This window comes from Thalassophryne amazonica, chromosome 6 (genome assembly GCF_902500255.1).
Source record: "Thalassophryne amazonica chromosome 6, fThaAma1.1, whole genome shotgun sequence".
Lineage (NCBI taxonomy): Eukaryota > Metazoa > Chordata > Actinopteri > Batrachoidiformes > Batrachoididae > Thalassophryne > Thalassophryne amazonica.
The window spans coordinates 121,205,602-121,222,083 of NC_047108.1; the positions used below are offsets into that span (position 1 = coordinate 121,205,602).

General features: G+C 40.4%; 1 protein-coding gene across 3 annotated transcripts in view; it reads right to left on the bottom strand.

Moving 5' to 3' along the window:
* rerea (arginine-glutamic acid dipeptide (RE) repeats a) overlaps window positions 1-16,482 on the bottom strand; it is a 353,076-nt gene that overhangs the window by 72,802 nt on the left and 263,792 nt on the right. For all 3 annotated transcript variants that reach the window (XM_034173287.1, XM_034173289.1, XM_034173286.1), the window contains exons 5-6: window positions 14,965-15,061; window positions 12,061-12,165 (exon numbers count right to left, since the gene is read on the bottom strand). In XM_034173287.1, the coding sequence (XP_034029178.1) occupies window positions 12,061-12,165; window positions 14,965-15,061 (202 nt within the window). The remainder of the gene's footprint in view (window positions 1-12,060; window positions 12,166-14,964; window positions 15,062-16,482) is intronic.

Below are 16,482 nucleotides of genomic sequence, written 5' to 3' on the forward strand. Positions count from 1 at the left end.
AATTTATAAATGGATATAAAAATAAAGATTTCAGTATATTCAGTTGATCATTAAGTGTATACGACCAATCAGCATTGAGCCCGACCCAATGGTATTTCATGTACATACTCCTGACTTATTTTGTTGCCGGAAAAGGCAAAATAAATAAATAAATAAATAAATAAAAATAATTGGGGGTAAAAAAAAAAAAAAAAAAAAAAAAAACCTGTTGAGGGGCGGTCCCTGGGGTGAAGACAAACAAAGGTGTCGGACCCCCTAAAATGTTTGCAAGTTCATGTGGTCAAAAATGGCCTCATATCAGACAAAATTACCTCATGTGGTGTTTGTTACTTCATAGTTTGGATTTTATATCAACAATAAAGATAACAGGCTAACCTTGGCTCAGATATTTTATTAAAGTATAATTTTGGAGACTGGGTGGTATTTTTCATGACGGATGGCTTGGGTGTAGGTATTAAAAACTATGATCATCTTATTTCTCCAGTAATCGTGGATTAACTGGACCTAATGCCATCAAGCTCCCAACAGCTGCCCAAAGTGCTAATGCAACTAGCATACAAAATTAAATAACATGAAAATTTCACTTCACAGAAATATATGACCATAGAGTTCTTAGATGACCCACAAGGACACTTTACCGCACAACAAATCACATTATTACACATATTTTTGCAATAAAATGCTCAAGAAAGACAGACAGGGCCACCCACAACGGCTAGCATCCACGGCTAGCGTTCTCTGATCAGCAGGACATATGCAACCTGCCGTTGAAAGCTATCACATCCCTATTTAATCATAATTAGGGATGGGTATTGATAAGATTTTATCGATATCGATGCCATTATCGATTCTGCTTATCGAGCTGATTCCTTATCGATTCCCTTATCGATACCTCGTGCATTTTGTACTAAAAGTAGGCTTTACAGGTTTTCTATGTATTTCATTAAGTCTCAAAGTAAATAAATATGAAATTGGTCACAACTGTGTTTCGCTTTGAAGTTATTAATTCCAACTGGACTATCGTTCTAACTTGACTTGGCAGAGAGCCGCGCAGCGTTTGGCGCTGTGTGAACAGAACGGTTCTCATTTCTTTCTCGCAGTCCCAGTTAGTAACTTTAATCCGCACAAAAGTGACTCACGATTGACATATTCAGGGATGAAAGTGGTGAAAAACAAAAAAAGCTGAAACCCAAAATTACCCCCCCAACACCACGTGCACGAAAATGTTTCAATTCTAGAAGCTCAAAAATGCAATCTGGGACTATTCCAGATGATAAACTGGAGTGAGTGAAGCATCCATTTAGGTGAGAAAAACAAAACAAAAACACACAAAAAAAACAGCTTTTCCTTATTCAAATTCATTCCAGTAGTATTCTGCTCTTACTAGGATGCAGCAGTTTTCTAGTTTGGCAGATAGTTCTGGAGGAAATCACTGAAGAAATTAACACAATGAAAATATGGTTTGACCGAAACAAACTGTCATTAAACTTAAATAAGACAGGGATGAAATGGAGGTGTAAGAGTCACTAGGTGTTCACAGGAAACATTTATTTCTGTATGTATGTATGTATGTATTTATTTATTTATGTTCATTGTTAGTTGGTTTTATATTTTCTGTTGTGTTTCTATTTAGGTTCTTTTGTCTCTTTCTCTAAAATTGTATATAATAAGCATATTTCTCTCAAAAATTCTTGAAAGGGTAGTTGTAAAACAGCTAACTGATCATCTGCAGAGGAATGGTCTATTTGAAGAGTTTCAGTCAGGTTTTAGAATTCATCATAGTACAGAAACAGCATTAGTGAAGGTTACAAATGATCTTCTTATGGCCTCGGACAGTGGACTCATCTCTGTGCTTGTTCTGTTAGACCTCAGTGCTGCTTTTGATACTGTTGACCATAAAATTTTATTACAGAGATTAGAGCATGCCATAGGTATTAAAGGCGGTGGTTTGAATCATATTTGTCTAATAGATTACAATTTGTTCATGTAAATGGGGAATCTTCTTCACAGACTAAAGTTAATTATGGAGTTCCACAAGGTTCTGTGCTAGGACCAATTTTATTCACTTTATACATGCTTCCCTTAGGCAGTATTATTAGACGGTATTGCTTAAATTTTCATTGTTACGCAGATGATACCCAGCTTTATCTATCCATGAAGCCAGAGGACACACACCAATTAGCTAAACTGCAGGATTGTCTTACAGACATAAAGACATGGATGACCTCTAATTTCCTGCTTTTAAACTCAGATAACACTGAAGTTATTGTACTTGGCCCCACAAATCTTAGAAACATGGTGTCTAACCAGATCCTTACTCTGGATGGCATTACCCTGACCTCTAGTAATACTGTGAGAAATCTTGGAGTCATTTTTGATCAGGATATGTCATTCAAAGCGCATATTAAACAAATATGTAGGACTGCTTTTTTGCATTTACGCAATATCTCTAAAATCAGAAAGGTCTTGTCTCAGAGTGATGCTGAAAAACTAATTCATGCATTTATTTCCTCTAGGCTGGACTATTGTAATTCATTATTATCAGGTTGTCCTAAAAGTTCCCTAAAAAGCCTTCAGTTAATTCAAAATGCTGCAGCTAGAGTACTGACAGGGACTAGAAGGAGAGAGCGTATCTCACCCATATTGGCCTCTCTTCATTGGCTTCCTGTTAATTCTAGAATAGAATTTAAAATTCTTCTTCTTACTTATAAGGTTTTGAATAATCAGGTCCCATCTTATCTTAGGGACCTCGTAGTACCATATCACCCCAATAGAGCGCTTCGCTCTCAGACTGCAGGCTTACTTGTAGTTCCTAGGGTTTGTAAGAGTAGAATGGGAGGCAGAGCCTTCAGCTTTCAGGCTCCTCTCCTGTGGAACCAGCTCCCAATTCAGATCAGGGAGACAGACACCCTCTCTACTTTTAAGATTAGGCTTAAAACTTTCCTTTTTGCTAAAGCTTATAGTTAGGGCTGGATCAGGTGACCCTGAATCATCCCTTAGTTATGCTGCTATAGACGTAGACTGCTGGGGGGTTCCCATGATGCACTGTTTCTTTCTCTTTTTGCTCTGTATGCACCACTCTGCATTTAATCATTAGTGATCGATCTCTGCTCCCCTCCACAGCATGTCTTTTTCCTGGTTCTCTCCCTCAGCCCCAACCAGTCCCAGCAGAAGACTGCCCCTCCCTGAGCCTGGTTCTGCTGGAGGTTTCTTCCTGTTAAAAGGGAGTTTTTCCTTCCCACTGTAGCCAAGTGCTTGCTCACAGGGGGTCGTTTTGACCGTTGGGGTTTTACATAATTATTGTATGGCCTTGCCTTACAATATAAAGCGCCTTGGGGCAACTGTTTGTTGTGATTTGGCGCTATATAAAAAAATTGATTGATTGATTGATATTGTATATAATAATCATTAGATTATTAATATACGAGGTCTGTTAGAAAAGTATCCGACCTTATTATTTTTTTCAAAAACCATATGGATTTGAATCACGTGTGATTACATCAGACATGCTTGAACCCTCGTGGGCATGCAAGAGTTTTTTCACGCCTGTCGGTTACATCATTCGCCTGTGGGCAGTCTTTGAGTGAGGAGTGGCCCACCCTCTCGTCGTTTTTTCATTGTTTAGGAATGGCTCAGAGACTGCTGCTTTGTTTGATCAAAATGTTTTTCAAAAACTGTAAGGCACAACTGAGTGGACATCATTCGATAAATTCAGCTGGTTTTCGGTAAAAATTTTAACGGCTGATGAGAGATTTTGGTCTGGTAGTGTCGCCGTAAGGACGGCCCACAGCGCCTGACGGCGATCTGCGCTTCGAGGCGGCAGCGTCTCGCCGTTTCAAGTTGAAAACTTCCACATTTCAGGCTCTGTTTACCCAGTAAGTCGTCAGAGAACAGAGAACTTTCAGAAGAAGTCGGCATGAGGAGTTTATTTGGACATTCCATTGTTAACGGACATTTTGTAATGAAAGAACGTGCGGGCAGAGTCGCATGTCGGGCTGGACCCGACCGCGGGGGGTCGCGACAGGAAAAACACCTCCGTTGGAAACCTTAACGGGCAAGTTGGAACATGCCCAAGCTGTTAAACAATTTCTCAGTTACTCACTTGTTGAAAGCCATCAAAAGCCGCCTGAATTTTACAAATGGTTTTTAACACGGAGGTGTTTTTCCTGTCGCGGCGCACACAGATTCGCCGAGTCGTTTCCGTGATGACTCGGCAAATTAAACCTTAAATTAGGATGTTTTCAGGTCGAAACAGGGCGACGACGGCGCCTGGAAGCGCTGCACGACGTCCCGCTGCGTGGGAAGTCCTTACACCGACAGAAACACCCCATAATCTCTCATCAGCGAAAACCAGCTTAATTTCTCGAATAGTGTCCATTGGGATATTCCTCACAGGTCCAAATTTTTGATAAAGCAACACGTGCCGTCTCGAGCAGCATGTGAAACAAAGGAATTCAGCCGAGAGGGCTGGAACACATCTCACTCAAGGCCTGCCCACAGGGAAATGACGTCATCGACACGCGTGAAAAAACTCACGCATGCGCACGAGGGTTCAAGCACGATTGGTGTAATCGCACGTCATTCAAATCCATATAGTTAAAAAAAAAATAAAAGGGTCGGTTTATTATCTAACAGACCGCGTATAAACAAAAATAAATTTAAAAAAATATTACAATTTGAAAACCACTGCTTCAACTGGTTCAAGATTCAAAGCAAAGCCGCACTGCAGAAAAGTTGATTACGGACCTGCTGCAGGGTCTGTAATCAATGTAGAGAAATTATAATTTTCCTGACCAACACCCCCTATAATAAAGGCCACTCTGAAGGACCGATAACAGAATCGTTAAGCAAAAAGCTTATTGATGTCGGTGGATCGAATCATTTTTTAACGATTCCCGAAAGGAACCAGTTCTCGATACCCATTCCTAATCATAATGTTATGGCTTAAAAAAGTTAAATTGATCTTTAAAAAAAAAAAGCATCAAAAGGCAGAGGTTGGGGCTTGGAATCAAGTCCAGCTCCAATCAGTTCTATTGGATGAGAATTCTTTTTTGTTAAACTACACCATGAGGTGCAACAGACAAAAGTTGCACTATGCGGTTTCTCCAATCACAGCCCAGTTACATACAGTTGTATGCAAAAGTTTGGGCACCCCTGATACTTTTCATGATTTTCCTTTATAAATCATTGGTTGTCTGGATCAGAAATGTCAGTTAAATATATCATATAGCAGACAAACACACTGATATTTGAGAAGTGAAATGAAGTTTCTAGTATTTACAGAAAGTGTGCAATAATTATTTAAACAAAATTAGGCAGGTGCATAAATTTGGGCACCCTTGTCATCTTATTGATTTAAATACATTTAGCACTAATTATTTGAACACAAAATTGGTTTGGTAAGCTCACTGACCATTGACAGTCATGAGAAAGGGTATTTAAGGTGGCCATTTACAAATGTTTCTCCTCTTTGCATCTCTTCTAATGAGTGGCAACATGGGAGCCTCTAAACAACTCTGAAATGACCTGAAAACAAAGATTGTTCAACATCATGGTTTAGGGGAAGGATACAAAAAGCTCTCTCAGAGATTTCAGCTGTCAGTTTCCACTGTGAGGAACTTAGTGGGGAAATGGAAGACCACAGGCACAGTACTAGTTAAGGCCCGAAGTGGCAAGCCATGAAAAATCTCAGATAAGTTGAAGCGAAGGATGGTGAGAACAGTCATAGTCAACCCACAGACCTGCTCCAAAGACCTATAACATGATCTTGCTGCAGATAGTGTCTCTGTGCATCGTTCAACTATAAAGCGCACGCTGCACAAAGACATGCTGTATGATGCTGTAATGCAGAGGAAGCCTTTTCTGCGTACACACCACAAACACGTCACTTGAGTCACTTGAGGTATGCTAAAGCACATTTGGACAAGCCAGCTTCATTTTGGAATAAGGTGTTGTGGACTGATGAAACTAAAATTGAGTTATTTGGACATAACAAGGGGCGGTATGCATGGCTGAAAAAGAGCACAGCATTCTAAGAAAAAAACACTTGCCACCTACAGTAAAATTTCAAGGTGGTTCCATCATGCTGTGTGGCCAGTGCAGGTACTGCGAATCTTGTTAAAGTTGAGGATCACATGGATTCCAGTCAATATCAGCAGATTCTTGAGAACAATGTTCATGAATCAGTTACAAAGTTGAAGTTGTGCCGGGGCTGGATCTTTCAACAAGACAACGACCCTAAACACTGCTCAAACTCTACTAAGACATTCATGCAAAGGAACAAGTACAACATTCTGGAATGGCCATCTCAGTCCCCAGACCTGAATATTATTGAAAATCTGTGGTGTGATTTTAAGCGGGCTGTCCATGCTCGGAAACCAACAAACCTGAGATGTTTTGTAAAGAAGAATGGTCCAAAATACCATCAACCAGAATCCAGACTCTCATTGGAAGCTATAGGAAGCGTTTAGAGACTGTTATTTCTGCAAAAGGAGGATCTACTAAATATTGATGTATTTTTTCTGTTGGGGTGCCCAAATTTATGCACCTGCCTAATTTTGTTTAAAGAATTATTGCGCACTTTTTGTAAATCCTAGAAACTTCAATTCACTTCTCAAATATCACTGTTTGTCTGCTATATGATATATTTAACTGATATTTCTGAACCAAACAACCAATGATTTATTAAGGAAAATCATGGAAATCACAGTGGTGCCCAAAGTTTTACACACAACTGTATGACCTCTGAAAATATAGAGACTATGTAAACAAATTATTGTGTTTCTTAAACAGTTACTGCAATACTTTTTGATATACTCCTTCAATTAAAGCTGAAAGTTGATAGTACACATAGCTTGACTATTTTAATTCCACTGTGGTGGTATACACAAAGTTAGAAAAATTGTCACTGACCACTGACCCTAACTATGCAATTTTGTTACCACAACAATTAATAATTCATGCATTTGATTAGCTCATGCTCTGCACTAAATTGAGCATGCACAAAATGGGTTAAATTCAAAGACCAACGAACACACTCGGTGACATGACAGACGTTACTATTGCTGCTGGAGTCCTCAACACTGAGGCACGTGCATGCCACATCATACCTAGGTGAATGTGTCACATAGCCAAAATGGTCGACGTTCCATTGCAATGCAAGTTATACTCCTCATCTGAGCCCCCCCTTAGTTACCATTCGTTTGTTGCAAAGTCATTCCAACGGTATTCAGAGATCATCCAAAGAGGAAAAAGTACCAAAATATCTACTTTGCCGACCTTGGCTGCCAACCACTGGTGAACTGGCAGAACAGCGCTGCTTGTCCAAGGCAAGAAGAATAATCAGGGACACTACACATCCCTTTAACAATTTGTTTTCCCTCCTACCCTCAGGTAGATGGTACAGTAGGCTGAGTTGCAAAACACGAAGATTCAGGGACAGCTTTTACCCAACCGCCATAAGAAAGTTAAATACAAATCGATAGAAAGAACTGTGCATTTCTATATAAATCTAACATCTTTCTCATATATTTTGCAAAAGTGAGCAAGAAATAAACACTTCTAAAACTTAAAACAGTGTTTTTGTAACCAAATAATACTTCTGAAGTGATTTACAAGACTTTTCATAGAGATGTAGTGTGCACACCCGGGAACGCCCACCAAGCGATAAAACCAACTGCTTGTCTCCATCGTTTTTAGCTTTGGTGACCATATCTTGGAGTTATCAGGGCACTGTCCTGACAAGCTGTTCGCTAGTATGCTCAATATGTCATAGTCGTGGGCTACTGTCTGGGTTTTTGCAAAGTGCTTTCCTGTCCACTTCAGTGGCCACTCTGGGGTTCTGTGGGTCCAGATGCGCTGATGTGCTCAGGTGCTTCCAAGGTGCACAGTCTTCCTTCTTTCTTTTGACCGCACCAGTTCAGTTGGATATGTCTCTCTGCCTGTAATAACATGTACACTCAGTGGCCACTTGATTAGGTACACCTGGCTAGTAAATGAGTTGGACCCCCTTTTGCCTTCAGAGATGCCTTATTATGTCCGCTGAGGACGTAATAAAATCATTAGGATTTATTGATTTATTTGTCTCTCTGTTAACAGGATTACATCAAAACTACTGCACGGATTTTGATGAAATTTTCAACACAGATAGATATTAGGGCATGGAAGACTCTACTCAGTTTTGGAGGTGGTCCAGATCTGGATTGACAGACGTCAGTCTGCCCATTCTCCTCCGACATCACCAAGGCATTTCCTCCACACAACAGCCGCTCACTGGATATCTTCTCTTTTTCGGACCATTCTCTGTAAACCCTAGAGATGGTTGTGCGTAAAAATCCCAGTAGATCAGCAGTTTCTGAAATACTCAGACCAGCCCGTCTGGCACTAATAACCATGCTATGTTCAGTCACTGAAATCCCCTTTCTTCCACATTCTGATGCTCAGTTTGAACTTCAGCAAGTCGTCTTCACCATGTCTAGATGCCTAAATGTACAGAGTTGCTGCCATGTGATTGGCTGATTAGTTATTTGTGTTAAGCTAATGGACAGGTGTACCTAATAAAGTGGAGGGTGAGTGTATGTAACACCTCATGATGTGATACAGGAAACAGCAGCATTGAATAGCAACAGGAAATAAATAGTGATAGCCAAGCAGCTAAATGTGGTTTCTCCAGGTTTAAGGCCTCAGCTGCCCATTTGCCATGTAATATGGAGTTGCATAAGGAAGGGCATCCGGCGTGAAGCTTTTGCCAAATCAACATACAGATCTGATCTGCTGTGCTGCTGTGGTGACTCCCAGCGAAACCTAGGGAGAAGCTGAATGGACTAACTTTTATTTAACACAGGAAGTAGCAAGTCATCGTTGAATTTTTGAGCATGTTCAAATTGTTGCGATACGTTCTCATCTCACGAACCTGCACATCCAAACGCCGCTTCTCCATGCACACTACAATGTGGCGTGCGTTTCTTTACAATTGAGCCATAACACAGATTTGTATTGTATCGCATCACCATCTCATCCACAACCGGTTTAATAGTAGTTCAGTATGTTGTGGAGCATAAATGCGAGTTAACACGTCTGTAAGTAGACACTTGACTTTGAAACACACATTTTCCAAACGCGCAACAAAACTCTCAAGCCACGACAGGCTCCAACACGTCTGGAAAATCATCAACGTCTAATGTGATAAGGGGCAGGTGTTGGATGGTTGTGTGTAGTTCCCTCTGACAGTGAGGTTACGTAATAACTTGCATTCATCTGTTTGTTTTGGTGTTGACTGACATCTGAAAGTGGATTCTAGATCCTTTCTTTCACACATCATAAGCTCAGGCATTTTCAAAGTGTCAGTCAACTTCTCAAAACATTTTCTGCTGAGCTCAGTGAAGTTTGTTGGAATATTCGGATGAAAATACTGCCCATATAAAGTACTCATTAAGTTGGGATTGAACTTTTTATTGTTTTATAACATCACATTAGCCCCCTACCACCCGCCTCATTTTGGCTTGTCAGTATCTCGTAAAGAAAAAGTGAAATTTCCCATTGATGGGATGTACAGGCTTAGAAGGGGTTAAGGAAAAAACAACTAAGATGTGATTTACTGCTCTCCCCCTCCACAGTGTGTTGGGGTCTGCAGGGGTGGGGACTTATGCAATGTACTTTGTTTTATGCTGTATACATATAAAAAAAATATAATAATAATAACAACAATAATAAAACTTTTATTATTGTTGTTATTATTAATTTTTTTTTTATTATTCAATCAGGTTACAAAAATAAGTAAAACAAACAAACAAACAAAAGGACTACAGACTCAATTTAGTGATTTCTCAACAACACAAACTCTCGTCCCACAGGATTATTATGAAGGTTGTTTTTCCCCACCTGCACATTTAGTCCAGTTTAAACCATTCATTCTGCCCTCTGGTGTGATTCATTGAGGCAGGCGTGAACACAGTAATTGCACTCAGGAGTACATAGATCCCAAACAAACTGTGCAGTGGTTCAGCAGTCGAAAGAACACAAACCAACCAACGGACCAAAGAATCAACCCAAATATGAATTCTGCACTTCTGCACTGCATTTCTATCATTTGTTTTGCTTTGAAAAGATGTGACAGTCTGAGCCACAAGTTGGCTTGCACTAGAAACATGTCAATGATTTGTTTTGTGTTAAAAACAAAACAAAACAAAAAAAAAAACGAGGAACAATTCTGCATAGAAGACACAAAAATGCAAAGTATAAAATGTTCAGTGAACAACCTAAAGAGATGAAAAACTCACCTGTCTGAAGCGCAGTGTCACGTCAACAATAACAAACAAGCAAATGTTGAATCGAAAGTACTTGAGGCTCGAGACAGACAGCATGGACTCATAACAGATTTATCAAGCTGCAGCAATGACGAAAACCCCGAATCATAAACACAGACGCTTCGGATCAGTGAGGGGACGGGACAGCACCGTCATGTTGAAAGGAAACCGAACCAAAGCAAAAATGCACCACTGCAACATTTTTGGCTCCTGGTCAGGACCAAACAAGTGAACTATTACGTGCAGAAACGCCCCTATGTCGCACCTGATGACAGGCCTGGCTGTATTCACCACAAGCCTCACATGCACATTTGGAATTTTCTTCGCAAACTGACAAAAATTGAGAACATTTTTGCTCATTTCAGTGTTAATTTTCAAAATGAAAACCAGCCGAGTGACTGGACTCCATTGTTCTGTGCTTGATTTCATTTCCATGTTGCAAAAGGTCAAGTAAATGTATAAAGGAACATGCATATAAATAAATAAATAACACTGTGAAAGGAGACGTGCTGATTGCACCATTTTGGGAGTGAAGAAAGTTACATCATTAAAGGTGATTCTGAAAACATTAAAACATCACCTGGATGTTTCGTCCCAAGTCATTTTAGAATTTTGTTCCATTTCTCCCAAACAGACACAAAACACGCCTGCATTAGCTTTATCGTAGTTTTACTTCACACACAGGGTGAGTGAATATGAGTGTAGCCTTCACTTTTATGAACAATCCAGACAGTTGTAATCACCCGGTGAAGCGTTTCTAACAACTTAATGCTGCAAATGTGACAAAAATATCCCAATCTGACCAGTTTTTCCACTACATCCAGATATTGCTAATGATACATCATGATATTAACATATAATAATGACTCTACAGCACAAAATTAAACTACTACTGTATAGCAACCAATGATACTACCATACCACCACTAAATATAGCATGTAGTTGTCAAGATAAAATCTGATGACTGGTGTGATGATGAACTGACAGTCTCAGAGAAAATGGATCAAGAATAAAATAGGAAAGCAGACAGACAATCACTGTTCATTTGATGTTTGTATAACAGCCAAATAAGTCCAGACAATTGTTTTTTTTTTTTTTTAACTTTGCTACAGTCTGTAGACAAAGAAAAGTTACCCTCTAAACTGTAAACAATAACATCGTACTTCATATCTAGAATCAGGTTTATATCTAATTTATGGAAGGATTTATAACTGACTGTGTTTTAGCATTAAAGCTACAGTGTGTAGGATTTTGGTGTCACCTAGTGGTGAAGCTGCAGACTGCATTATGCTGTCACTGGTCTGCTTTTTTGGCAACAGGGATTCACGCTGCTTTGCCTTCTCTTGTACAAGCAATCTGTACGGACCCCAACTTCACAAAAACGAGGGTTTGAAAACTTGTTAGCCTGCACTAGCATCAAATGGATAAGTGCACAGCGGAGCAACCACTTCTTTTTTCTTTAGGTTTTTTTAAGCCGTGATGCAAAATGCAAAACAGAGTAACTGCTGTATGTCTCTTTTGGGTTCCTTTATCAACACGGTTTTGCAACATGGTGGCCTCCATGAGGGCGTCAGCTCCCATGCAGATATGAAGAGCTCATTCTGGGTTATTCATTGTAGCTTCAAGCACACTACTGAAGAGATAGTTATGAAAGCTATATTCCATTTCTGCTAATAAATGTCTCTAAATCCTACACACTGTAGCTTTAAGAAAAGAAACTTTTCTAGTGGAAGTGACGGACACAGAGATACTTACCTGGTCTCTGGGTTATATCCGAGGATGTAGAAAAAGGAGTCGATGCGGGCTTTGAACTCCCTGGCAGCAAAAATATCTGAGAAATGGGAAATGTTGCATTTCCCCCTGTGAAGAAAAAAAAAAAAACAAACAAAAAAAAAAACAGAAAGAGAGACCAGCTTTATTATTATTTATTTTAATCTCACACATAAGCGACTAAATGTCATCTGAGCAGAAGTGCTACTGTTAATTGGAATGTCTCAGACTGTTGATCTGTCAGAGGTGGAAAATGCAGCAGCGGGTATCTGGTGTCTGTCAGAGCCTGCTGACTGTGCTGTGAGGGATCAGACTCTGGCTCCTCAGCATGGAAACACCAGATGAACATGTCGGCGCTGCCTTGTCTGAAGCATGTGAGGCGTGGCAGACAGACGCTACAGCCGGGTTGACCTGTGTGTCTCATTCCTGACAGAATCCCCCTCACGGTGAGCTGAGCAGGCCGAGCCTCTGACCACATCTTGATACCATTTCCTGTTTCCAGCACCCTGGTGTCTTGGTATATCAAAATAACAGACATCCCGGCCATATGGGGGCAAGGCTGCACTGCCGAGAAATAGTATCTTCGTCCGACTCAAAAGATTAAAAGGCATTAAGGAGGGTTGTCTTTGGAGCGCTCTGGCGTTAAAAGTGTCCCTCCTGGAATTCTCTCCCATTTATCCCAAAGCCTGAAAAATAAGTCAAATCAAAGTGTGCTCTGTGCAGGAGAAGTTACAGCTAATTTGCCTTGAAATCTGTGGTTTCTAGGAGACATGGCTTCAACTGCCTGCCGCTGTGCAGATCACAGATGGCTTTGCTTAGAGAAAAGGGGAAGGGGGGGGGGGGGGGGGTGTTCAGCCAGAAGCAGAGGCATGAACTGTACGTGTACGGAGCGCAGCCAACTTCACACAAAAGAAAGTCATTACGTCTGTGCAAACTTGGGAAGCTGTTTGTGACTTCATCTCTTTGAAGAGTGCTGTATAAGTAAATCCACCACACTGTGGAACTGCCTTGGATCCTGGATGGCAACCACCCAGGCAGACAAGCAGACTATTCCCACTTGCCAAAAGGGAGGAATGCACTATAATGCCAAAAACACAGCAGCTGACACAACAATACAAGTGGCGCTTCGTATCTGAGCCCTCCTGATGTAACAGTTTGTCGTACGCAATGTCAGAGGTGCCAAAGGATCCTAGTACCAAAGACGTCCAGTCGCCACCTTAGGTCACTGGTTAGCATTCAAGTTCAATGTCTGGAATCCATTTCTGTCACACCAACGTAGTTTGGATGCCAACAGGTTGGTATGTTTCAGCTGTGTGTGGTGAACATTATTTAACCATTTGAAGGTTGGCACACATCAGCAGTAGTCAGAAAACCACGGTTAAACTTGTGCTGGTTATGAACATGTTCGAGGTTTTTTGGAGCCTGTCTGGACCACAGCTGGCTGGATGTAACTCCGCATCCAATTTTAATCCCAAACACGAAAAGAATTACACTGAGATATCAAACGTCGAGGATGCTCAGTATGCCCAGACTTACGCTGAGATGTGCCTGACATGCCAGGTCCAAGGTTGCTAGCATCCTACCAAGCTCTGGTAGGGAGGGTGACTTTTCTGGGTTTTTTTTGATGAGTGATAGGTCTTCTTGACAGGACTTGGTGCCAAACGTGTCCGGACAAGAGCTGCTTGGAGAAATCAGCAGAGTTGTATCTTGGCCCATTACAGCATGAAACAGCACGAAGGTCGGACAGGTTTAACAGCAGCTTCAGTATCTGCTACTGTTCTCTTGGACATGTGAAGGGCTTTTCAGTCCCACACAGTAACCACATTCTGCTGTGGACAAAAACAACTGCACTCAGACCCCCAAACGACCTCTGGAGCAGTTCATTTGTGGTGAGATCACAAACTGAACCAACACACCAAATAATTGACCTAAATGTCAATGACGCATGTTATATTTGACATTGCTCTGAAAAAGCACAACAAAATGAACTGTGGCTTGTTGAATATGTTTCCAGAGGAACATAACTCTGAACAGAATGTGAAAAGCCACAAAAGTATGAAGTGAACTACATTAGCATTTCCTTGTATTCCTGAAGCTGTCACTATGAGGCAAAAAACAGAATATAAAACACAGTACTTTTGACCAATGACGGGACAGCGTGCTCACTTGATGTTTTTATGCACTTCAGTCTGCTTAGAATTACTGCAGTCTGAAAGCAAAGTGAACAGAGGCAAAAATGCAAAATTCTAACATTTGGTCTGATGTATTAGGTGTAAAACTAGCCCCTCCCCAATTCTTCATACTGCAGAGTCTAACCGGATTTACACCGGATTGCAAACAGTAGAGGTGGAACAACTAACGAAAATAAACACTTGACGACTAATACTGACAAGTTATCTCAGCACTGAAACTCAAAACTGAGTTTAATTTAAAGCTATAGTGTGTGGGATTTAGTGTCATCTAGTGGTGACTTTGCAGACTGCAATATGTTAGCCTGACTGCACTTGCAACTAGTAGAAAGTGTACAAGGGAGAAACCACTCAGTTGTTCTTCAGTTGTAAAAAGACAATTATCCATGCAAATCTATCTGTCTGACATCTACTCAGAGAGGAGATTTTACAATTTATGTTTGTTTGAAAATTTCACACACAAACAAGCACAATAACGGCAACAAAACAACAAAGCTGAGTGCTGGGTGGGAGGTACTGTGTGTATTATGCCGACAGTGCAGCTGTAACACTGATGTGCCATCACGCAGTGAAATGGAAACCTGGCTGAAAGTTACAGTGTTCTGTTAAGATGCAGCTTCTGTCTGCAATGACGCTTGTCCAGACTGTGTGTGTGTGCGTGCGTGCATGTGGACACAGATCAGTGTTTCTGTGTCTTTACCTGAGAGCAGCAGCATGATAGGTGTCCACGTAGTCAGAGATGAACAGTTCTCGACTCCTGACCACTGGGTCAGTGATAACCAGTTCCCGGCCAGAGTCTAGAAAAGAAAAAATAAAACATGCTCAGAACAAGTACGTCTTAAATACATTTTTCACCATAACCAAAATCATTTGTCTACAGCAAAAAGGAATAAAGATAAAACACTCCAGGCATTTCAAGTCAGTAATAAAATTGTCAGCAGAGTTCTGCGTACGCCCAAAGTAACAAGTACCTGCATGAAGGTCAATATTATGCCACATAATTCAGCAAAACCAATAAAGTGTAGAAGACATAATGTCCACTTCTCAAGAGAAATGATCCTTGTGAGGCTGAAGATGCATCAGCAGCACCAAGGAGGAGCCAGGAGCCGTCGCAGCTGACAAATGATCCGAGTCTTGATGTGCTGTGGCCACTGTGCTCCGGCCCGATGACATCCATTCTAATAAACCCCAGTCCCTGCTGCAAGGACAGGCTGCACAAAGCACTACGCTGCACTGCACAGCACAAAAAGAGCTGTGGTTTATTGAGTGAAAAGCATAAAAAAAAAAAAATAACAATAAATGCACTGAAAGCCGTATGCTACATGGCTTGGATTAGTACTGCAAATGCATTAATTAATGTATTGCTTTTGGGAGACACAGCAAAATGGAATTATCAGTAATCAACCAGAACAGAAGATTTCTGGATGGAATGAAGTGCATCCATCCACTTGCACAATTCGCTGAAGACCGCGCTGTAGCCTACCCCCCCAAAAAAGAAAAAACAAAAAGAAAAAACAAAGTTTTCTTCAAATAAATACACCTAAAAGCTTAAACGGCTCATTGGGTGCCAATAAACAGATGCAGAGATGAAATATGTTATGACTATATTATGACAGAATAATTACACACATTTAGGTTTCTTTTTAACTGAACAAAAATGCCAATTTGAAAGTGTGATTCCAAAATTTGCAAGAAGCACAATCTTAATGATGCTAATTAATGTTGATTTTGCAAGCTGTTCAAAACAAACAAAAAAAAATTCTGTGTGCACTCTGCATGCTGAGGTTTAGTCTAGGACCTCGCTGAGACATCACCTGGGAGAGGATAACTCAACTGTTCTAGACTAATATGACCCCAATGAACAACTTGGGATATGTGGCAAAATCTGTATCCAAGACCAACAGCCTGAAAATGACCACACCCACTTTTCGTCACAAATGTTACTTCAAATACAGCTGTATTTTCTAAACTGCAGCATCTACAGAATTTCCAAGGTAATTCAAAATGTTCAGAATGACCAATACATGTTTAGAAGGGTCATAGAATGTAAAAGTTCTATTTTGATATTTTAAGAGAAAATGGCTAAAATAAGTGGGTCAACAAAAGAAAATTAACATTTGCCAAATATAATGAAATTTTATTTTCAGCCATAATGTTACCAATGGAATATTGATTTAAAGTACAAAACAAAACTTCTTTCTTTAGAGGATAGCAGTAT